The sequence below is a fragment of the Nomascus leucogenys genome, chromosome 5, assembly GCF_006542625.1.
Source record: "Nomascus leucogenys isolate Asia chromosome 5, Asia_NLE_v1, whole genome shotgun sequence".
Classification (NCBI taxonomy): domain Eukaryota; kingdom Metazoa; phylum Chordata; class Mammalia; order Primates; family Hylobatidae; genus Nomascus; species Nomascus leucogenys.
Window position 1 is genome coordinate 54,281,332 of NC_044385.1, and position 24,466 is coordinate 54,305,797.

The following is a 24,466-nucleotide window of genomic DNA, read 5'->3' on the forward strand; positions in this document are numbered from 1 at the left end:
AATATTTCCTATTAACACATGAACATTAGTGCCTACCATTTATAGAGGAATTTAAAGAAGTATGAGGCCATGTACTAAGTCTTTTAGATGGACTGGTGCTGGTAACAATCCTATGGAGTATATATTATTATTATTATACTCATTAAATGAAAAAGTGAGGCCAGGTGTGGTGGCTCACACCTGTAATCCCAGCACTTTGGGAGGCCGAGGCCAGCAGATCACTTGAGATCAAGAGTGTGAGACCAGCCTGGGCAACAGACTCTGTCTCTACTAAAAATAGCCTGGTATGGTGTTGCACACCTGTGGTCCCAGCTACTTGAGAGGCTGAGGTGGAAGGACTGCTTGAGCCCAGAGGACAGAGGTTGCACTGAGCCAAGATAAAGCCACTGCACTCCAGCCTGGTGATGGAGCGGGACCCTGTCTCGAAAAAGAAAAAGAAAAGAAAAATGAAGAAATGAAGGCTTAGTGAGGTTAAGTAGCTGCTATGGTCACATAGCTGGCAAGTGGCAAAACCAGGATTCAAACCCAGGCAATTTCCCTCGGGGACCTAACACTTTGCCACTACCCATACTGTAACCTAGGCGTTCAGCAAACATTGCCAGGTGTGCATACCAAGTATTACTCAAAACTAGTAGGGTTTTATTTTATATATACAATTTTTTTTTTTGGAGACGGAGTCTCGATCAGTCGCCCAGACTAGAGTGCTGTGGCGCGATCTCAGGTCACTGCAAGCTCTGCCTCCCGGGTTCACGCCTTTCTCCTGCCTCAGCTTCCCGAGTAGCTGGGACTACAGGCGCCCGCCACTATGCCTGGCTAATTTTTTTGTATTTTTAGTAGAGACGGGGTTTCACTGTGTTAGCCAGGATGGTCTCAATCTCCTGACCTCGTGATCCACCCGTCTTGGCCTCCCAAAGTGCTGGGATTACAGGCGTGAGCCACCACGCCCCGCCTATTTTATATTTTAAATTAATTTATTGCTTTTAGAGATAGGGTTTCCCTCTGTAGCCTAGGCTGGTGTGCAGTGGTGCGATCATAGCTCAATGCAACCTTGAGCAAATAGTCTCAAGTGATCCTCCTGCCTCAGCCTCCTGAGTAGCTGGAACTACAGGTACCCACACCACACCCAGCACATTTTTATTTTTTCAGAGGGTCTCGCTATGTTGCCCAGGCTGGTCTCAAACTCCTAGCCTCAAGTAATCCTCCTGCCTTAGCCTGCCAAAGCGCTGGGATTACAGGTATGAACCATCGTGCCTGGCCTAAACCAGTAGGGTTTTATAATGCAGCTCAATGTACAATAAATAATTCAGCTGTGTGGAAGAAAGAGATCAGGGAGAGGGGACCAAACTTAACTAGAAAGGGCTTTAGATGTTCAGGACAGAGACTGGACTGTCAAGTGCCATGGGTCTGTGTAGCTTCTGCCTGTTTGACAGGTCTGCGTGGATCCCTCCCCTGGCTCTGAATTTGCCACTGTAGCCATAGGGTTTGGCCACTATTAGGCAAGCAGCTGGGTGTCACAAAAAAGTCAGGCTGAGAGAAAAGCTGGCTTAGCCTCTACCTCTCAAGCTTTCTGGGAACCAGGGACGATGCCAAAAGGAGTACTGTATGTGCCAAGGTGGAGCTGGTGTCAGGATGGTTGCAGCGACCCAAATGCTCATCTTCATGACCACCAAACCCATCTGCTTCTTCCAGCTTTCCAGCTACAGAAGCCAGTGTCTGCCCTCTTGTCGGCATCACTGACTGGCCAGTTAGGCTAGGGTGATCTCAGGGGAAGAATCTTTGTCTTCTCTTCCTTATTCTAAGGAAGAAACTGGGTTCCACTATAAAAATGCCAAAAAAGCTCAATTTGGGGGAAGTCTTTTTATGTTTACAGACTTCTGTTATTACATTTCTCATAAATAATAGCAGCAGAAGAATGAAACTAGAGCCCTATCTCTCACCATATAGAAAAGCAAATCAAAATGGATTAAAGACTTAAATGTAAGACTTGAACTATGAAATGACTAAAAAAAAAAAAAACCAATGGGGCAATGCTTCAAGGATACTGGTCTGGGCAAAGATTTTTTGAGTAAGACCTCAAAAATATAGGCAACAAAAGCAAAAACAGACAAATGGGATTATCTCAAGCTATAAAGCTTTTGCAGAGCAAAGGAAACGAGCAACAGAGTGAAGAGACAACCTAAAGAATGGGAGAAAATATTTGCAAACTATCAATCTGATAAGCGATTAATAACCAGAATATATAAGGAACTCAAACAACTCAATAGCAAAAAATGAAACTGTCTGATTAAAAAATGGGCAAATGATTTGAATAGGCATTCTCAAAAGAAGACATACAAATGGCCAACAGGTATGTGAAAAAATGCTCAATGTCACTAATCATGAGAAATGCAAATTTTAAAATAATCTCACCCCAATTAAAATGGCAATTATCAAAAAGCCAAAAAATAACAAATGCTGGCAAGGATGCAGAGAAAGGGGAATGCCTGTACACTGCTGGCAGGAATGTAAATTAGTACAGCCACCACAAAAAAACAGTATGGAAGCTCCTCGAGAAACTAAAAATAGATCTACCATATGATCCAGCAGGACCACTGCTGGCTATAGATCCAAAAGAAAAGAAATCAGTATATTGAAGTATCAGTATAACTGCACTCTCACGTTTATTGCTGCATTATTCACAATAGCTGAGATATGGAAGCAACCTAAGCGTCCATCAATGGGTGAATGGGTAAAATGTGGTATATATACACAATGAAATATTATTCAGCCATAAAAAAGAATAAAATTCTGTCACTTGCAGCAACATAGATGGAACTGGAGGACATTGTGTTAAGTAAAATTAGCCAGGCACATAAAGATAAATACAGCGTATTCTCACTTGTATGCGTAAGCTAAAAAATTTGATTGCATGAAGGCAGACAGTAGAATGATGGTTTCCAGAGACTGGGAAGGGTAGCGGGGAGTGAGGGGTTAAGAAGTGAGGTTGGGCCGGGTGAGGTGGCTCATGCCTGTAAACCCAGCACTTTGGGAGGCTGAGGCCAGCGGATCACCTGAGGTCAGGAGTTCAAGACTAGCCTGGACAACATGGTAAAACCTTGTCTCTACTAAAAATACAAAAATTAGCTGGGTATGGCAGTAGGTGCCTGTAATCCCAGCTACTCGGGAGGCTGAGGCAGGAGAATTGCTTCAACCCAGGAGGTGGAGGTTGCAGTGAGCCAATATTGCGCCATTGCACCCCAGCCTGGGTGACAAGAGTGAAACTCCATCTCAAAAAAACAAAACAACAACAACAACAAAAAAGAAGTGAGGTTGGGCTGGGCGCAGTGGCTCACGCCTGTAATCCCAGCACTTTGGGAGGCTGAGGCAGGCAGATCACCTGAGGTCAGGAGTTTGAGACCAGCCTGGCCAACATGGCGAAACCCTGTCTCTACTAAAAATACAAAAATAAGCCAAGCGTTCTGGTGCACGCCTGTAATCCCAGCTACTTGGGAGGTCGAGGCACGAGAATCGCTTGAATCGGGGAGGCAGAGGTTGCAGTGAGCTGAGATCGCACCACTGCAGTCCAGCCTGGACAACAGAACGAGACCCTGTCTCAAAAACAAAACAAAACAAAAAGTGAGGTTAGTTAATGGGTATAAAAATATAGTTAGATAGAAGAAATAAGTTCTAATGTTTGATAGCACAGTAGGATGATAATAGTTAACAATAATTTACTGGACATTTCAAAACAGATAGAAGATTTGGAATGTTCCCAATACACACACACCAAAAAATGATACATATGTGAGGTGACAGATACCCTAATTACCCTGATTTGGTTATTACAAATTGTATGCATGTATCAAAATATTACATGTACCCCATAAGTATGTACAATTATTGTGTATAATAAAATTAATATAAATTATTAAAAATAGTAGCAGCAGTGATAATGAAGATAGTGATATGAGTGTTTGCATAGTTTTGTTGGTCCTAGGTTTATATATTATGACCTAGAGAGAGGAAAGCTGGAAAGCTTACAGGCTACTGGCTTCAACAAATTATGTGAGTGCAAAATTTGGCCTGCAGGAAATGGAGTATCAGTGGTAGTTAAAGGTAAGTACGAAGGGTTGGCAGGAAACAGGGCAAGAAAAATATTAACCTGCATGTCTGTGGTTACCAGCAGCACTCACATGCAGCCCCCAATGGATAATCTGTGGCAGGCAAGGGTGGGCTACAGATGACCTGTCCTACTGCACAAGCATTTTTCTAGTCCCCACTGCTCCAGTGGAGTCTAAGAGTCCAGCAGGAGCACAAAATGGACAAAGTCACAAAGGCTTTGAATGCTCCTGCCATCCTCCTCTCTCCTTGTAATGTTTCTGAGCAATGAGTAAATTAATTTCCCTGGGATGTGCCTGTGCACTCCTGTGGTGCCACGAAGACCTGTACTTCACCACTGCCTTTGCAAAGAGTTGACTGAGTTTATTTTATTTTATCTTATTTTATTTTGAGACAGAGTCTCTCTCGTCACCCAGGCTGGAGTGCAGTGGCACGATCTCGGCTCACTGCAACCTCCACTTCCCAGGTTCAAGTGATTCTCCTGCCTCAGACTCACAAGTAGCTGGGATTACAGGTGCCCATCACCACGGCTGGCTAATTTTTCTATTTTTGGTAGAGACGGGGTTTTACCATGTTGGCCAGGCCGGTCTCGAACTCCTGACCTCAGGTGATCCGCCCATCTCGGCCTCCCAAAGTGCTGGGATTATAGGCATGAGCCCTGACTGAGCAGTGTCTATGTTTTTATGTACTATTCGTCTCTTCCTTTCTCTTTCTCTTCTTCCCTCCTCCAACGTTAGAAATCCTTGTCAGTTTAATTCCCTCATACACTTTTTTTTTTTTTTTTTGGTAATGAAATCCTAGGGTTAGAAGGGGCTTTTAAGGAATGAGGCCAAATTCTCATCCAATCAGATTAAGGGAACTTCAAACCAAAAGTAGAGGGAGAAAGGTAGGGCCTAAGTTGGAAAACATAGTAAAGCAGTGGTCCAGTGATTTGCAGGAGAAAACAATCAGAAAGGGCTGGGCGCGGCGGCTCACGCCTGTAATCCCAACACTTTGGGAGGCCGAGGCAGGTGGATCACTTGAGCTTAGGAATTCGAGACCAGCCTGGGCAACATGGTGAAACCCGGTTTCTATAAAAAAAAAAAATACATAAGTTAGCCAGGCGTGGTGGTGTGCACCTATAGTCCCAGCTACTCAGGAGGCTGTGGTGGGTACACTGCTTGATCCCAGGAGGTGGAGGCTGCAGGGAGTCGAGATCGTGCCACTGCACTCCAGCCTGGGTGACAGAGCCAGACCCTGTCTCAAAACAAAACAAAACAAAACAATTGGAAAGGTGGCCAGAAAATCTGTGAATATGCATTATCTGGCATAATTTCACATGGGTAAGAGGGTTAGAGTTTTTCTTAGGTACTTATTTGTACTATATTTGTTAATTTTCATTTTTACCAAGGGAGAAAATACAAATCTTGACAACAGATTATATGTGAGTAATGATGAAAAAAGCATCAAAGGTAAGATTTGAGGCCGGGCGCGGTGGCTCACGCTTGTAATCCCAGCACTTTGGGAGGCCGAGGCGGGCGGATCACGAGGTCAGGAGATCGAGACCATGGTGAAACCCCGTCTCTACTAAAAATACAAAAAATTAGCCGGGCGTGGTGGCAGGCGCCTGTAGTCCCAGCTACTCGGAGAGGCTGAGGCAGGAGAATGGCATGAACCCGGGAGGTGGAGCTTGCAGTGAGCCGAGATCGTGCCACTGCACTCCAGCCTAGGTGACAGAGCGAGACTCCGTCTCAAAAAAAAAAAAAAAAAAAAAAAAAAAAAAAAAAAAAAGGTAAGATTTGGGGCCTCAGAGACTGTGAAGAATGGAGTCCCCCTGAACACAAACAGAGAAGTAAGGGGAGGGGCTACGCAAATCAAAATGTGATGGGGGACGGTGAGATTGATGCTGAAGGTAGAAGGTGCTATCACAACTTTCAAGCACTGAGGAGCTACTCATTGGACTCAAAAGGACAGCATTATAGAAGAAAAGAATGCTTAGGGAAGAAGAGAAAGATTCATCTAAGGGAACAAGAGCGACAAGGGAAAGAATATAGAGAGACATCGTGAGAGGACAGAGCCCTGGAGAAATGCCTCAATTTAGAGGAATGGAGAAAGACCAACAAAGAAGATACAAAGTCATGGCCAGGAGAGAAATAATGCTGAGGTTACAGGAAGCAGGGAAGGTCTGGAAGCAGCAGTGGGACTGTCTCTTTTTTAAAAAAGGTCTGGGATGGTTTAAATCTAGTCTTCGACAGGGTCAAAAATGACTGGAACCCATTAAGGACCCTCAAAAACAAAAACTACTAGCTTCTTCCTCTTGTTTGCCTGATTTGCCATAAACAAACAATTATTTCCTTGTTACTTATACAAGATTACTCACCTTCCAAGTAACTTACTATCTATTTTATCTTCCTGACCATCTTAAGAAAACTTCTTGCTGATCCACTAGTAGATATGAACTGCTAGAGAGAAACTGGGGCAGCAGAATGAAAACAAGGTCTTTATTTGATTGGGGATTTTGGTATATCCTGTAACTCCTATGCAAATCTAGCACCAGACAAACACACTTTGCCTGCAACTGCTTAGGTGCAGCAGGATGCAAACCAGATAGGTGCTGTTCCCCTGCAACGGTGAGCCCAACCAAGGGCACATTATCACCTGCCAAACTGATGTCTCTGGCACTCCTGCAGCCACAGTGGAGGCTGCAAACCCCTTGTAAACATGCTCCAGCTATAAGCAAGATGCCTGGTTTCAGCCCAGTAACTGAAAAGAACAAACTTCAAGTTCATTTCTTCTCTTAGTGTTGAAGGGAAAATGGCTTGCTCCCTCTGCAAGATATGCACCTATTAATTTTAAATGCACTAAATTATCTCTAGGAGTCACTCCATTCCTCTCTAGTTCTAAATGAAATTATGGAAGAAAGAGGAAGAAGAAAGAAATAGAGGAAAAAGAGGGAGGAGACTTGCAATTAAATTTTTATAATTTAAAAAATGTGTAATTGCATCTGATGGCATACTTATTAAGATGAGATTCAAAGTAGAGAAGGGGAAAATAGTGACAGCAAAGCTGAGACAAGCGAGGCCTGTATCATCCAAGTTCCCCAGCTTAATGGTCCACCCCGTCAGAGCAGTCAGATGAGCTGAAGAAATGCCGGGGCTGCCGACACCATAGAAACCATGCGTCCTCTTTATTCGATTATCTCCCTGTGGCTAGAGCCACTGAGAATTACCCAAAATGATTTTTTAAAGCCTGGATTAGCTTTCCCCTGAGCAGACACAAAGATATTTCTGAGCTCTCTCCACTCGCCCTCCCTGCTGTCTACTGCATAGCTGTTATGAGCTTAGGGGACATAAAATCATTTCAGTATTTGCCATAAAGTATAATTAGGAAGTCAATTTTGCTACTGCAAAAATACTTCAATTAATTTTTTTTAAACAAGCACAAGTGCTGTTTAGATTATCCATTGATGTGGATTATCCATGCCACTGCTCTCTAAGATCCCTCCTAATATGGGTAATGAGAGCTGGCTGCCCAGTGGCAGATTTTAATACAACACTGAAGATCACCCACCAAATTGCAGAGTTGAACGGCTCTTGCCTATCGTTCCTAGACCAGACTTAATCTTCGCATTGTTAGCATGTCTTAGGAATCCATCTAGAATGACTACGCCACCAGAAACAATCAAACAAAATCTGCCAACTTAAAGCGAGATTGTCTGGTCTAGCTAATTAGGTGCTGTGAGTTACTGATATGTTAGCACATACGTAGGAAGTGTCAGGCCTCTTTTGTGGTCTTGGAAAAGGATGCCATGGGCAGTTCTGGAACAATCTGCACCAACGAAACCAAACCCTTAGTATGCAAGAGGATAAATGACTAGAAAGGAGAGGGACAAGTCAAAAAGACTATGGCCACTCCAACTAGTTACATCAATGACATTGCCACAACATTAAGTATACTATGACTAAATGATACATTCCAAATGCACGCATGAAGTCAGAGGTGTCTGTCCTGCACACAGTGGCGCTCAATAAATGCCTGTGGGATGGACTATATTTTCAGGCCAGACCAGCCTGGCCCTGGTTGGGCCCTTACCTGTTTCCTCACAGTTGAGCTGCGCCTGTGACCAATCCCGCCGAATCAGAGTGGACCAATCCAGCAACAAGGAAGAAAAAGAGAAAATCGGGACGAATGAGATAAACAATCACTCTTAAACCCAGAAGTAAAGTTTTTAATAATTAAAAACAATCTGTGTGGTGGCTAATGAAACATGTGACATTACTCAGTTCAGTCCCAGAAATGGCTAAGAGACTTGATAAATTACTTCCACAATAAAGCCTACTGAAGCTCTTTTTTTCACAAAAGCACAGACGTCCCTGCTTTTAATGTCTACCACTACTCAAAATTAGAATAGGAGAGGACTGGTTCAATTTGCAGTAAAATATATTTGGGTTAGACAATAAGAAGACTTTTTTGTGTGCTAGGAGACACTGGGAAACACCAAGGGATGCTTTTTGTTTTGTTTCTCTAGGAAATCCTTAAAGATCGCTATCTTTACAGGGAACAATTTTTCTGGATTTAGAGTGTAGAACATCTAGTTTGGAAAGAACCTTGAGAATCCTCTTGGTCAATGTTTTCCAATCTGTGTTTAGCCTCAGAAGCCTCTTCTCAAAGGGAATCTGACTCAGAGGCACAACACCCAAACCAAGGAGGCCAGGGCTGTCCTGCTCTGAGTGAAGGATGAGACCAGAGCCTGGTTGCTGGTCATCGCTCTGCCCCTGCCACCAGGCCACTCCGGAGGAACCCCTTTGGAATCCTAGAGCTTTTTGAATCTAGTGGAGTGCTCTGGTCTTATAGAAGAGGAAACCAGAGTTCAGAGAGGGGAAAAGAGTGGCCCAAGGTCTCACAGCAAAATAACTCAGCACCGGGAAATTCAACTCAGCTCTTTTCAGTCCTACAGAGACTTCCACAGACTCAGGAGCTCAGGTGAACTTACAGTAAGACTCTAACACCAAAAAGATATGTTCCAGAGAATACCATTATCCTGGTTCCCTCCAGTCATCAAGACTGGTATATTAATGGGATCTTTACTGTAATTCACAATGACAAAACAATGAAAGCCAAATGAAGCTATCTCCAAATAATGAGCCTATAATTGTAAATGGCCTCATGATTATTATGCGTTTTGGCAGATATAAGTGGTTGATATAATGGGCTAACCCAGGGTCTCTAAGGAGTCCAACCCATTAAAGCCCCTTCTCTAGTTAAATCAGCACATTTCTAGGCATCTAAGAACTGTTGGATGAATGAATACCTTGCTCTCCGACAGCTCACAAATTTTCTCATAGCAGCACCGTGACTGAGAGGGAAAATATTTGGCTGGAGTGGAGGAGGAAGGGGAAGGTGGGGAAAGATTGGGAGGGGTGCATAGTCGTACATCAGGCAATTATTTCTACCAATACTCTTTGGCAAACCAATGCAATGTAATATTTCATTATCCAGCAACAGTCACTACTAATTAGGGGCTGCCTTCTTTTCTGGGCATAAAAAAAAAAAAAAAAATCAAATGCCATCTCCTGATCTTCTTTCTCTGGGTCAGAGACTCCCCAAGGCCCCTATGTTGAAATCTAGCAGCTAAGGTTAGGTTACCAGAATCCTCTACAGTTGAATGTTTATGTTACTTGCAATTCAGTGGCGTTTGGGGGTCTCCGGGACAATTTCAGCAAATGACAACCCCTTTCATTCAGTTCTGCTTAGCTCCTTCTCCAAGTCCCAGAAAACCCCATTTCTATCTGAGATCAGATGGGGTCAGTAAGGCAAAGGGAAGTAAACAAACCCCGCCCCAGGCCATTGCTTCGTAAAGTCATTCAATGCCTTTACAACTCAACTCCTTGGCTCTCTCCCAGACTAAGATTGCTCTACCTCCCAGGCCTCTATCACTTCCCAGACCTGTCCCAGGCCACACTCACCTGGCTAGACTGCAATCTGTCCGCTGACCTGTTGGAAACACAAAGGCGAAAAGCATTATGTTAAAGGAGAAGGGGTGGAGGGAGACCCACTCCTAGTAACTACCACGCCTATCTCCCCTAGACGGCCACAGTATAACAGTGTGCGGCAAAAGAGAGGAGAGGGAGAGAGAGAGACAGAGACAGAGACAGAGAGAAAGAAGAGAAAGCACCAAGACCCTCTTCCTGGGCAAGAACTGTTTCTGATGCTGATTCCCAGTCCAGGTCAGTCCCCCTAAACCTTAGGGCCAATTCTGCTTCCCAATGGGAACATAGAGATGGAGGTAGTGGAACAATAGCAGCACAGATCATACTTAATAAATTATTAGAAGCCCTCCCAGAGATGAAATTCAGCTTCTCTTACGTTGGATGTTTGTACGGTGGGGTGGAAGGCCAAGTTTACTTGCTCCTGAGTATATGAACACACACACACACACACACACACACACACAGAGTTGGAGGCTGCGAGAACAAGAGGAGTTGTTTGCGGGAGAGAACAGGGAAGATATGGATATTCTAGCTTTAGATTCATAGTAAATTCTCCTGTTAGGTTTGACTGAGGTGGCAAGGGAGATGGGAGATACAGTGTTGATACTGCTAGCAAATCATGGTTCTCAATCCAACAGTGGGCCTTAGGAGTTTAATGGGGGTCATTACTAGCTTTTAAAAAATATGAAACTGAAAATCTTCAAGTTCATGAGAAGTATTCTCATGTTTTAAAAAAATATACATGCATGTCTACATGGGAAATAATGTAATATATATTGCTTTCTTTGGTCCACAGTTAATGAAGCTTGATCTGTTTTAGATCTGCATTATTTAAACCAGAGGCAAACCCTAGCAGGTGCTGAGCTGGGGGAAGTAAAAATCAGCTCCCACACTCCTCCCTATCCAAGCTCTTGCAAAGGCAACTCCAAGGGCTGGGGGAGGGAGGGCAGGGCATTTCCTTGACTTTAAAGGTTGGTAATTGTTGCTTACAGTTCAGCTCATCTTGAGCAACGCCATCCCCCACCCCTAACTGTCTCTCATTACCAAAGGCTCAGCTCTTATGTGCAAAAATATTATTCTGAGCCATTATTTTCAACATCTGTTCCATTTCCATTCTGGAATATTCACACACATCAATTATCCCTCTATGGCAAGAACAAGGGGCTCCTGCATCTTGGTGACAAATACATTCAGAAGGCAGGGACGTGATGACTTGCACACAGAAAGATTTATAGTTTTTTTTTTCTTTATTGCTAGAACTTGTCATCTTTAGATTAAGGCAATTTGCAGCACTAATGAATGGTCAGCCTTTGTCCCTCCATAGTAGCACATTTGGTGCATAAATGTGTGAGTAAAACCATTCACGCACACACACAAACATGAGCGCATATGAATGCATTTGTATGACCCCAAGGCCCTGCTCTGTCTTACTTACGGACTATGCTTAGACTATCTTGATTCTCCATGGAGCGATCTGATAACCCAACAGTAAAGATTTTGTATAAGCAAAGTTTGGCCCTCCATGCCCAAACTTGCTTAGTCTGAGTCCTTTTGGTGGTGAGGAAGAAAGAATAGAAATTATCTAACAGGCTTTCTTCACATAAAAGAAAATGCCTTAAAAGTCATAAGATTGGGCTGGGCCTGGTGGCTCATGCCTGTAATCCCAGCACTTTGGGAGGCCGAGGCCGGCAGATCACCTGAGGTCAGGAGTTTGACACCAGCCTGGCCAACATGGTGAAACCCCGTCTCTACTAAGAATACAAACAAATTAGCCAGGCGTGGTGGTGGGCACCTGTAATCCCAGCTATTCGGGGGGCTGAGGTGGGAGAATCGCTTGAACCTGGGAAGTGGAATTTGCAGTGAGCCAAGGTCACACCCCATTGCACTCCAGCCTGGGCGACAGAGCAAGACTCCATCTCAAAAAAAAAAAAAAAAAAAAGTCATAAGATCAGCTAGGCGTGGCGGCTCACACTTGTAATCCCAGCACTTTGGGAGGCTGAGGTGGGTGGATCACCTGAGGTCAGGAGATTGACACCAGCCTGGCCAACATGGCAAAACCCCGTCTCTACTGAAAATACAAAACTTACCCAGGCGTGGTGGCACGTGCCTGTAATCCCAGTTACTGGGGAGGCTGAGGTGGGAGAATCCCTTTAATCTAGGAGGTGGAGTTGGCAGTGAGCCGTGATGGCACCACTCCACTCCAGCCTGGGTGACATAGCAAGACTCCATCTCAAAAAAAAAAAAAAAAGTCATTAGATAAGAGATTAGAGAAAAAAATTAATCATCTGGGAAATCATCCAAGGCAGGAAAAGGACTGGGCAAAAAAGGTGGGTAGGAGGCTCTGGTATAATAAGAAGTGAGGCTCCAATTCCTGGGGCCAATGAGCCAAGGAGTATTGCACACTTTCCTAAACTTTGCAGTTTGTCTAAAGAGTGCTCAAGAATTTATTTTAAAACGTCAGATCTCTGTGTAAGTACAGGCTTACCTGTAACTGATGTTAGCACATATTCCCTGCAGCTTCTCCCTTCCTCTCCCTCCTATCTTTAAGTGAGGAGATTAGTGGGGCAGGGAGGAGGGGTGGGGCATTCAGAGGCATCCCCAACCTGGGAATCCCATTAATCATAGGATGCTGAGAGTTGGGCAGGAAATCTGGGCAGGGTGCCAAAAAAACCCTGGGGAGGCTTCTCTTTCAACCTCCATCTTCTGTTTGACAGTTGAGGAGAGAAAGTCCAGAGTGCCAGTCCAGTTCTCTGCCTTGCTACTTTCCAGGGTCTGGTTAAAATCATTCTATGAGACAAGACAGTCCATTCAGCACCATGGCCTCAGCATAGCCACAGGAGAGCGGGCTGCCACTTAAACAGCATTAGGAGCTTTCAAAGCAGAAGGAAACTGATGTTCTTTCTGGAAGCTATAGAAAGCAGCAGTCTGTCCATCCCTCCTGCATTTAAGGATTCTCTCCTCTCAGAGCAGCTGCATATCTCATCTCACAGCTCCCTACCTTCTTGCTCCAGTCTCAGTGCTGCCACAGAGGAGCTAGGAGTTTTAACAAAGTGTCTGGAGAATAAATAACCCCTCAGCCTCTCTACCCTAGTCGTGGCAGAGGAGGCGAGGGTGGAGGGACTGGGTGGAGAGCAGGCACGCTCCATTTAAACAACTAGATGATACACGTTAGTGCTTCATTAAGCATTGGCCTTTCCCCATTACTCAAGCAGTCATTTGGGATGTGTGCTTCCACATCAAACAAGCCAGGAAAAGAAAGGCATTCATATAACAAGATCGGGTCCACTTGGCTGAGGATGGAGGTGTGTGCTCAGCAAGAAAGCTCCAGCTGGCCTCACTGTCAAGCCTCCAGCAGAGGGTTCCCACACTCACTTTCTCCCAGGGTTTTCTGCAGAAGGTCATGCTTGGCTTGTAACTTGGTGATGAGGTTCCTGCCCTCCAGGTACTCTTTCATTTTCTGTAAGAGAGGAGGAGGAAAAAGAGCAATCAGACTCCGGAAGAAGAAAAAAACATCACAGATGCTCAGCTGGACAATTCCCCTTTATAGAGGTCATTTGGTTTCTGACCCAATTTCCACCAGTCAATTTTTTAATTTCTTTAAGGCACTGATCATATGGGCAGCTGTTGATTTTCATGGTGGATTAATATCCTTCTCCAGGTTTTTTCTGGGAGTTCTATGATGGCCAGTATAAAGAAACTGTTTCCTAGAGCCCCTCTCCTGCAGTTTCACCGAGGAAGAGCAGGGAGGGTAGATGAACTTATTGAGCCCTGGTCTTCTTGGTGTGAGGACATACACCTGCTATCTGTCACCTCCACTGACATCCTGCCCCGCCCTGGCCCCTCGGCGGGAGGAGGGGGGGACATTCCATCACACCAGGAGCAGTGCCAATGGCAGGCTCAGTCCCTGCCTCAGCTGCAAGCCCAGGATGTGGAGCATCTTTGAGCCATATCCTCAACAGCTTCCTTCTCTATTCTGCATGGAGTCTTTATGGAAAGCTTCAGGTTTCTGAGCACTCAGCGGAAGGGGCTGACATCCCCCACTTGCATACACACATCCAGGTCCAAACACAAGATGAAGTTTTGGAAATGTGATCCCACCTGCTCTCACAGTCAAAATATGATTGCTGTGCTGCACTTTCAGATTTGTTTTCCCTCTCTCAACCCTCGTCTGCCCAGTGAGAGACCGTATGTCCCCAGACAATTCATTGAATCTTCAAAACAACCCTAGGAACTATCATCATCATCGTCATCATTTCCATTTTACACATGAGGGCACTGAGGTTTCGAGAGTTTAATTAAGTTGCTCAAGGTCAAACAGTTAGTGAGTGGTAAAGTTAGTATCCAAATACAGGCAGTTTGATAATACAGCATATGCTCTTAACCATTATGACAAAATGCCCCATCCATCATGGTACAGAGCAGGAGAAGGAGAGAAGCAGAACTAAACTTCGTAGCGTTAATGCTCTATGCATGCAGCAACATAGCAGGTTTTAGAGCACTTCACCGCGTGTTCTCTCATTTGACTCTAACAATAAGTAACTGTATGGCACATAGGGAAGATATTATTTCCTTATTACAGATAAGATGATCTCAGGGGAGGGGATTACAGATAAGATGATCTCAGGGGAGGGGATTATAGATAAGATGATCTCAGGGGAGGGAAGGTATCAAATAAATTGCTGATCGTTGCAAGCTAGCAAGTGGTAGTGTAGTGTCAGGCACAACCCAAGGCCTTTGGACTTTTAACACAGTATCTTTTCCACTCTCCTCCACAGCCTTTCTTGGGGTCTTAGTTTGCCTTGATCACCTCCTGCTGCAGTGGTTCATCCTCCAGATCAGGGGCTATCTGCCTATGCCTGAACTCAGAAGTCAAATGGCCAGGTTTCCCAAAGTGTGATCCGTGAATTACTAGTGATATGTGAGATCACTGAAGTAGTTAGGTGGATGCACTATTTTAAATGGTAATAGTTCGGTCTGTCTTTTAATGTATATTAAGTAAAACATATAATTATACAACAAACCTTTGATTTCATGGATTGCCACTTAGGATTAAGAGTGATAGAAAGAAAAGGTGAACAGAGCCAGGTGCGGTGGCTCAGGCCTATAATCCCAGCACTTTTGGAGGCTGAGACAGATGGATCACTTGAGGACAGGAGTTTGAGACCAGCCTGGCCAACATGGTGAAACCCCATCTCTGACAAAAAATACAAAAATTAGCCGGGTGTGGTGGTGAGTGCCTGTAATCCCAGCTACTCGAGAGGCTGAGGCGGGAGAATTGCTTGAACCTGGGAGGCGGAGCTTGCAGTGAGCCAAGATCGCACCACCGCACTCCAGCCTGAGCAACAGAGCAAGACTCCGTCTCAAAAAAAAAAAAAAAAAAAAGAAAAAGAAAAGAAAAGTGAACAAATGTGAGTTACTTTTACTCTATACTTTTCTGTACAGTGTGAACTTTTAACTAAGAGCTTGCATCTGATTCTCTCTCTTGTTTAAAAACAAAAGAAAAATCTGCTTTCTCTGGGATGCAGTCCCTAGCCCTCCCATGTTCACCCAGATGGTCCTGTGTGTACCATGCAAATCTCCATGACAGCACTTCTCATACAGCCCTGTCACAGAGGGTTTATTACTCATGTGTCTTTTTCTCCAGACTGCCTCCTCCCTATGGTCAGAGACCATGTCATTCATTATCTTTTGCATCCCTGATAGTACCACGCCTAGCAGATAGCAGATACTCAATAAAGGCATGATGAATAAATGAATGAGCAGTCTTACTCTCCTCTGGGTAGACCCTTCCTCAGCAGTTACAAACCAAGCCCCTAGTGTGCCTGTACTCTCTAAATTAAAAATAAAACAAGCCAAAACCAAATCTTACACCAAATCATTTCTACTGCCTTATTCATGATCTATTCCCTCTGTCCCTTTATGCTTTTGCACAAGAACATCTGCAAGGAAAGAGGCTCTGTTGTCACCTTCCCTTTTCCATCTGCTCCAGATGCCAGCTCACCTGCTGTCATTCTTCCCGGGGTAATATCCAAATCCCCAACCAATGCCTAACTGTGGGTTTGGAACAGTGCTTTAGGGCCCAGAGGTGGAAAGCCTTCAGGAAATATCCATTGCCAACAACGTAAGCCTCAAAAGCCTCTCTCTTTGGAAGGTTATCCCAGGAGACTCTAAAGGTTTCCTAATGAGGAAAATTCACCAAGAAGCTGTAACCTTCAAAATAAGACCAGACTGGCTCAGAAAACAGCCACAGTTCTCAAAGGAGATGGATGCAAATTCCTTCCTCTCACTACTTGTGATTCCGGAAATCATTTTTTAAATTCATGTTCACAATTCATTAGTTAACTCTGGCTGTCACTTGATGAACCATTAAAATAAATAACAATCTGGTAAAGATGTATGATGGATTACCTCTTTGGGTTCCATTAAATCCTGAAGGATCATAACTGTGTCAAGGTATGAACTGCATCCCTAATACTGGCGTGGAAACCACAGTTGGGAGTTTTCCATCCAGGTAAGCCAGGTATGGAAAGGTAAAGGCATCTCAGAGTCTGCAGGCATGTTATTTTATTTATCACTCCCCCATCCCACCCACAAGTCAGCACTTATCCATATGAGAGACTTGCTGGGGAAAAGTGACCTTGTCTTTAATTGGTGGAAGTGCGTTAGAAGGCTTCTGTTGCTGCTGAACAGACACACAGAGAAAGGAGCTGAGACCGCTGAAGAACACAAGGGAAGAATAGGTGGTTTTTAATGACTTCTGGAGATCAGAGGGGCCAGAAAAAGGGCTGCTTATAATCTCCAATCTCAAAATCCCTTCCTTGGGCAACGAGGATCACTCTCCTTATTTAGGGCATGTTCCAATATTAGGTAATTCTTTTTCCTTCCTTCACCAAACACCCAAAATCAAAGTGGCTACCTGGGGTTTTCCTCAATGAAGGAGCAAAAGAACAAGTAATATTTTATTCTAGGTATTCACCAAAATAAAATCAAGTTCCTAAAACACAGTCTGACCAATGCCCACCCCCAACAACTTTCACACTTAAAATAATCAAAACTGAGAATTTCTTCAAAAAGTAGGAAGGGAGGCAAAGAGTCTATTGGGCATTTTGTTTAGTGCCATTGTGAAACTTCAATTCAGTTTTTATGATCTCATTAATTGATTTCCTAATAATTCCTAATTGGATATTAACTGTCAGCAGCGAGTTTTGTTTATTGAAAAGTATTAATATAATAACTTTTCTTTCTGTACATTCCCTCTTTTTTTTTTTTTTTGAGACGGAGTCTGGCTCTGTTGCCCAGGCTGGAGTGCAGTGGCACGATCTCGGCTCACTGCAAGCTCCACCTCCCGGGTTCACACCATTCTCCTGCCTCAGCCTCCTGAGTAGCTGGAACTGCAGGCGCCCACCATGACGCCCAGCTAATTTTTTGTATTTTTAGTAGAGACGGGGTTTCACCGTGTTAGCCAGGATGGTCTCGATCTCCTGACCTCGTGATCCACCCGCCTCGACCTCCCAAAGTGTTAGGATTACAGGCGTGAGCCACTGTGCCTGGCCCACATTCCCTCCTTGATAGACGTTTTAGTTGCATTAAAATGAAAAAGCATGAGTTGGAATATTCCAGTCCTACCACTTACTAACTCTTCTAACCTTGGACAAATCATTTAACCCCCTGAGTCTTAGTTTTTCCATCTGAAAAATGAGAATACTATTTTTTTCACAAGGTTGGTGAGAATGAAATTGGATAATAAGCATTACTGTTAATAGCACAGGGCCTGGCATAGAGCAGACACTCAAAAAGGTGTTCCTTATACCTGAATCACCTCCTCAGTGAACCTAAAAGCTTCCCTTCCCTAAGCGTCTTTGCTTTGTGCTAAAATAAAAGCAGAATGAAAGCAGAAGGTTTTGGGCCTTAAAAAAGTAGTAAGAGGCACTAGAATGCTTTTCAAATTTCATTTTTAAAAGCCTCTTCCCTTTAAATACACTCTTACCATGGGTGTATAAAACTAACTGGATGTTGCTTATGCCTTGGATTTAATCTGCGTGAACCCAAGACCCTAAGTATCCACTGCAGCAAGGCAGGAGGAGTGAGTACACCTACCCAGCCCATGCTCAGAGATACACAGATGTCACTATAGTGGCTGTTTCCCCACCATGCAGGCATGCTGACATTTCCCCTCCTCCCTGTCAATTTTTAAAATAGGAAACAGCTGTCAGATAGAATACATAATAGAGTAAACTTCAAATGGAGCATGTCTCCCCAGTTTAATTGACAGCACAGGGGCATTCACTCATTTGTACTCACTAGCACACGTTTACCAAGGGCCCGCAAGAGAATACCAGGATAAAAAGATCTCAGACCACAAGTTCCAAGTCTAGTGTCACTCAGTGCCCCAGTGGCCAAGGCATTGCATCCTCTTCTATTACCTTCCCCAAACCTGTCCCTAAGAATTCAGACTGTTTAGCTTTGTTACTTTATCAGCCATGATCCTTAACCCCTTCACTGCTCTATCCCCCATAAAAGAACCTAATTCTCCAACTCCCTATAAAAGGAAATACTTAGGCTGGGCACGGTGACTCACGCCTGTAATCCCAGCACTTTGAGAGGCCGAGGCGGGCGGATCACGAGGTCAGGAGTTCGAGACCAGCCTGGCCAACATAGTGAAACCCCATCTCTACTAAAAATACAAAAAATTAGCTGGGCGTGGTGGCGGGTGCCTGCAATCCCAGCTACTTGGGAGGCTGAGGCAGGAGAATTGCTTGAACCTGAGAGGTGGAGGTTGCAGTGAGCCCAGATTGCACCATTGCATTCCAGCCTAGGCAACAAGAGCCGAAGCTCGGTCTCCAAAAAACAAAGGAAATACTTAGGAAAATGCCAGCCTTATAAAGCTTTGGTAAACCTTGGCTAAACAGCGAGCATCACTGCCTATGAGGAGGGAATTTGTTAAACAAATGATGGCACATTCATACAGTGGAATTCTATCCAGCCATTCAAAAAGGATGCAGATCTTTTTGGACTAACATAAAAATAAGATCCAAGATAAATAACGTTAAAAAAGTGAAGAACTGTATAAGTGGAATACTTCTATATCTACTTCCATTTTCTTTCATTACATTTCTAATGTAATTTATCATATTAAAGGCTATTTACAGATACGTCAGTTGTTGTCCATGCATGGAGTATCTGGAAGGACACAGAAGAAACTGGTTTCAATCACCAGCAGAGGGGAGGGGAAAGAGGAGTCAGGAATGAAAAGAAACTTTATAGTACGTTTTCCTGTATACCCTTTTGAAATCTTTGCATCCTTTAAAAATATCGATTTTTAACAATCACAATAAAAAAGGCAACGGGTAAAAAGTAGACATTGCTGAACTATGTGTTATAAAAGATAAGCGATAAACACAAAGCCAAGAAGATCAGGAAACATGTCACCACTGAGGGCAAATAAGAGGCGAAAGTTGCTGAGCTGTTCCTGAGCCCTTCCCTTCACCTCTGCTTCTTCCACAGGGTGTAGAGAAGCAGCCTGTGGCCAGAGACCCTGCAACCAGAGTGGTGGGTCCAGCTTTTGTGAGCTACCCATCCTCTCTGGATTTACTGATTGATTGATTGATTGATCGATTGAGATGGAGTTTCACTCTTGTTGCCCCAGGCTGGAGTGCAATGGCACGATCTCGGCTCACTGCAACCTCCGCTTCCCGGGTTCAAGCAATTCTCCTGCCTCAGCCTCCTGAGTAGCTAGGATTACTGGCATGTGCCACCACGCCCAGCTAATTTTTTTGTATTTTTAGTAGAGACGAGGTTTCTCCATGTTGATCAGGCTGGTCTCAAACTCCCGACCTCAGGTGATCCGCCCGCCTCGGCCTCCCAAAGTGCTGGGATTACAGGCCTGAGCCACCACGCCTGGCAGATTTATTTATTTTTAAATCTTTCTTTCTTTTTTTATTTTAGGCAGAGTCTTACTCTGTCACCCAGGCTGGAGTGCAGTGACACGATCTTGGCTCACTGCAACCTCTGCCTCCCAGGTTCAAGTAATCCTCCCACCTTAGCCTCCTGAGTAGCTGGGATGACAGGCGCCTGCCACCACACCCAGCTAATTTTTGTATTTTTAGTGGAGACAGGGTTTCACCATGTTGTCCAGGCTGGTCTTGAACTCCTGGCCTCAAGAGAACCACCCGCCTCAGGCTCCCACAGTGCTGGGATTACTGGCACGAGCCACCAAGCCTGGCCTCTTTATTTTTTAATTTTTCAAATGAGAAGGTTGGGTTAGGTAGTTTTTTAAAATCGTTTCAAGTTTCTTAACTCCACAATTATTTTCCTGACACTCTTGCAAGCAACTCATCTTTATAGGTCATGCCTCAAATTCCCAATTGATGTCATCTGGGCAAATCAGTCCAATGAGAGCCACAAGTGGTCAGAAAGCTTTCTTAGCAGCCCTCTTGGTCACTAGGCACACTACCTAGGAGTCAAGCTGTGACAAGAGACTGCTTCCTAACCTTCCAAAAGATAGGATCTTCCAGGATGTGCTGCTCTGATGTTTTTGAAGGGCATAGAGAAACACACGGGCAATGTTTGCAGAGGCAACAGACTAAAGAAAGCACATCTGTAGTTGTATTGGCTTTGTGTGGGTTGTATGGTAAACAGGTAGTCACCCTGCTTAATGTGGGTATCCCATTTTCCATAAATGTCTATTTCACCACCCCAAAAAGCCCCTTTATCATGAAATTAATCATCTGATGCACTTCAAGTACCAGTCACAAAAATGATGAACTCATACAGAATTCCACTGCTAGACAAGTCCAGACAAAAACTGTTACTGTTAGCCAAGGAAATTTGCACACAATTTTGATAAGTGGCACTAGAGCCACATAAGACAGAAAATGGGTTAGAGGACATCAATGTATTGAGACAGAAAGTGAAAGGGTGGGCAGGATTTGCGAGGTCACCAGTTTGAATATGGCCATTCCTGCTTTTACTAAAGGTCAATTTAGAATACAAATGTTACAGAATTCATTTAAAGCCAAAAAGCAATTCTGACAAAGACTGTCTTAAAATGCAAGATTTTTAGGCCCAAAATTTCTTACTTAACCTAAAAAATGGAAATCTTCACAATGTAATGAGATTGGGTCATTTAAATAGTGTTATATCTAAGCAGTCCAGACAGACCAGCTAAACAATCCTATTATTAAAAGCCTCTAGAGAGTGTTCAACAAGCTCCTTAGATAATGAAGCTTGGGGCAGCGACACATCCCTCATTATAGTCACGAAGTTCTCTTAACGTGTGAGCCAGGTTATTGCGTGCATTTATGTTTTCCCACATGCTGCTCTTTCCTCAAGGAATGCGATTCTCCTCCCCGACTCCCTGCCTGGTTCGCTCATTCTTCAAGATCAAACATAAAAGTCACTTTGTGTGTGATGCTTCCCCAACTCCACTCATCCTGGCTGCCATTCACGCACTAGTGCATGTATGCATTTTTACATTTTTTAAATTACAAAAATCAACCTATTATAACTGTTTAGATATATATGAAGTAAAAATGAAAGTTCTCCCTTTACATGACCCATCCCCCATCATTTCTCTCTTTATCTTATACTCTCAGCATTCCCAGCTTGTAGCACAGTGTCTGGCAATAGTAAATCCTCAAAAATGATCAATGAATAATTTAATAATGATTAATAAATAAATTAATGATGATGGTAAGATAAATTTTTAGCATTTATTGAATGCTAATTACAAACCAGGGAGTGTGTTAAATATTTTACAAAAATCAATGAATGAGCTAAAATGTCATTCTATTTTTTTGTATAGGTTTTAATATTTTACTCATAAATATGCTTAAAGAATATTATAATTATATGACTTAGATTGTAAAACAATATGTACAGCAGTATCCTATTTTTTAGAATAAAATTATAAATATGTGCTCACATATGTGTTTGTGCGTGCATAGAAAACAGATTAGAAAGGAATGTATTCTAACACCATTATCTCTAGATGGTAGAATTATGGACAATTTTTATTTCCTTCTTTTTGCTTCCAAATTTTATATAATGAGCATACTTGGCTTTGTTTTTTTTTTTTTTTTTTTTTTTTTTTGAGACGGAGTCTCGCTGTGTCACCCAGGCTGGAGTGCAGTGGCACAATCGCGGCTCACTGCAAGCTCCGCCTCCCGGGTACACGCCATTCTCCCGCCTCGGCCTCTACGAGTAGCTGGGACTACAGGCGCCCGCCACCACGCCCGGCTAATTTTTTGTATTTTTAGTAGGGACACGGTTTCACTGTGGTCTCGATCTCCTGACCTTGTGATCCGCCCGCCTCGGCCTCCCAAAGTGCTGGGATTACAAGCGTGAGCCACCGCGCCTGGCTGGCTTTGTATAATCATTTTTAAAAAGTTGTTTTAGAAGAATAGTACTGATATATCATTCCCTTTTAGCAGTTTTCTCTAGGATAAAAAATATGAGGAAGTCTGGGCCTAACTAATTAAAAAAACAGATTTCTTTAAAAAATGTTAGCAAATCATTAGTGTTCTTAATGGAGAAAGGGCAATGTTCAAAGAAGAATTAAACAAATCGTTCCAGTTGCAGGAAAAATTCAATTTGCTGCATGCAGACTGTTTCTTGACTGAAAAGTTAATTCCTTTCATTCAGAATCAGTATGCATATTCACTGGCTATATTTCATCTCACATCTGCAAACTTAATTTTTCTTTTCTTGGTCATCAGAAGATTAGGAAATAAATTTTAGTCTAGGCAATAGATCCTACTTGGCAAGCTCAAAATAACTCAATTACTAAAAAGCAGCACACAAAGACCAGTAGCGACTTCCAAAGGATTGTTAACAATACTTAAAAAAAAAAAAAAAAAAAAAGAAAGAAAAGAAAAAAGGGTCCAACTGTCTAAAAGAAGACTAGAGATACATGAATAAGAAAATATGATGTTTTGGAATTATGTGCAAAATAGTAATGCTGCATATTACCCATCCTTTAAGTTTTAGCAATAACTAGAAAAAATAGTTTCCCAACAATAAAAGTTATAAAATAATGTCATCATACCACCTAGAAGAGATTATAGATTTTTATAAACAAAATATGCATTATCATGAATATTTGTATGTTCTTTCCAAGAACTAAAAGATGAAGTTCCCCTTTCAGGATCCCCTGTGCCTGAGAAGGAAACTTTCCAGTGAAAGCCTACTAGCTAGTTAAAAATTTCTTAAAAAAGAAAATCTTCTTAGTAGTATACTTGGGAGCATCCTTTCTCTTGGGGGGATCCCTGTTAGACATATACAACTTATAAATGTTTGCACCTTTAAGTGTAGGGATGGTCTCTGAGTATGCCCACATTTGTATCTAAGATATTCAACGCCTGTCCTTCAGACACTTAACAAGGACTCTGAGTTCCAAATCTCCCTTGAGTGCTGCAGTGCATGCTGACGCTCTTTAAAAGCCTAGCACTCCCTTACTGTGAAATAAAACTGCTCTGTCTCTTGCTGGTTGGCTCTCCTCTTAGCAATGCTGGGCTTGCTCATGAAGGTTTCGGAGACTGTGGACTTGACGGACTCCATGGAGTTGCTGTACTGGAAGCAGTCAGACACATCAAAGTCCTCAACAGTCACAATGTCCTGGATGGTTTGCAGGGTGGCCTCCATTGTCTTCTTTACCTGCCATGACAAGGGCCAACAGGATGCATGAAGGGTAGGTTGTAAAACAGCAGGTGATAGAGAAGCTTGAAGAGAGTGGGCTGGGGAAGGCCAGAGGATGCCATCAGAGTGTGCAGCTCTGTTTCCCACTGGACAGTGCTAAGTGAGAGGTAAACATCACGTGGACTCTGCTACAGCATGCTGCTCTCTACAGTGAAAACCTAAAAGCCACTACAACCCTTCATGCTATGTACTTGACCCAGATCTTTTAATGTTTACTTTTAAAATTTAATATTAGTATTATTATAATATTATATAACAATATTATAATAGAAGTGTTAAGGGAAAGAGAATAAAATAAATCTAAACCAACCCCCTCATACAAACAGCTAATTAAAATGTGTGATGGGCCTAGTACTGCAAAGCCCCAGGTTCTGTTTCATGACCTTCAACGAACTGATGAACTTGTTTGTTCATTTGCAAACTAAGTGACCTATCCCTACTTCTTCCTGATCTTCCTGCGGAAAGTAAGACTTACTGAGACACAAGGTAAGAAGCCATCTGAGCTCAACAGAAAGCTGGATCACCTGACCTTTTGAACTGCTTTTTGAAAGCAAATACACTGAGCCCAGAAGAAACTCACCCTTTCCTAAGAGGATGGAGATGTTTGAAGTGTCAAAGTCAAAGGCCTCTGTTTGTTTGAACATGCTGGAAAAAGCTAGGCATGAGGAGGTGGTTTCAGAGACACAATACTGTTCACATAGCTG

General features: G+C 43.3%; 1 protein-coding gene across 6 annotated transcripts in view; it reads right to left on the minus strand.

Annotated features, from left to right (window-relative positions):
- SRGAP2 (SLIT-ROBO Rho GTPase activating protein 2) overlaps positions 1-24,466 on the minus strand; it is a 256,002-nt gene that overhangs the window by 35,304 nt on the left and 196,232 nt on the right. For all 6 annotated transcript variants that reach the window (XM_030813102.1, XM_030813101.1, XM_030813103.1 and 3 more), the window contains exons 10-13: positions 23,523-23,720; positions 13,440-13,524; positions 10,044-10,071; positions 8,170-8,194 (exon numbers count right to left, since the gene is read on the minus strand). In XM_030813102.1, the coding sequence (XP_030668962.1) occupies positions 8,170-8,194; positions 10,044-10,071; positions 13,440-13,524; positions 23,523-23,720 (336 nt within the window). The remainder of the gene's footprint in view (positions 1-8,169; positions 8,195-10,043; positions 10,072-13,439; positions 13,525-23,522; positions 23,721-24,466) is intronic.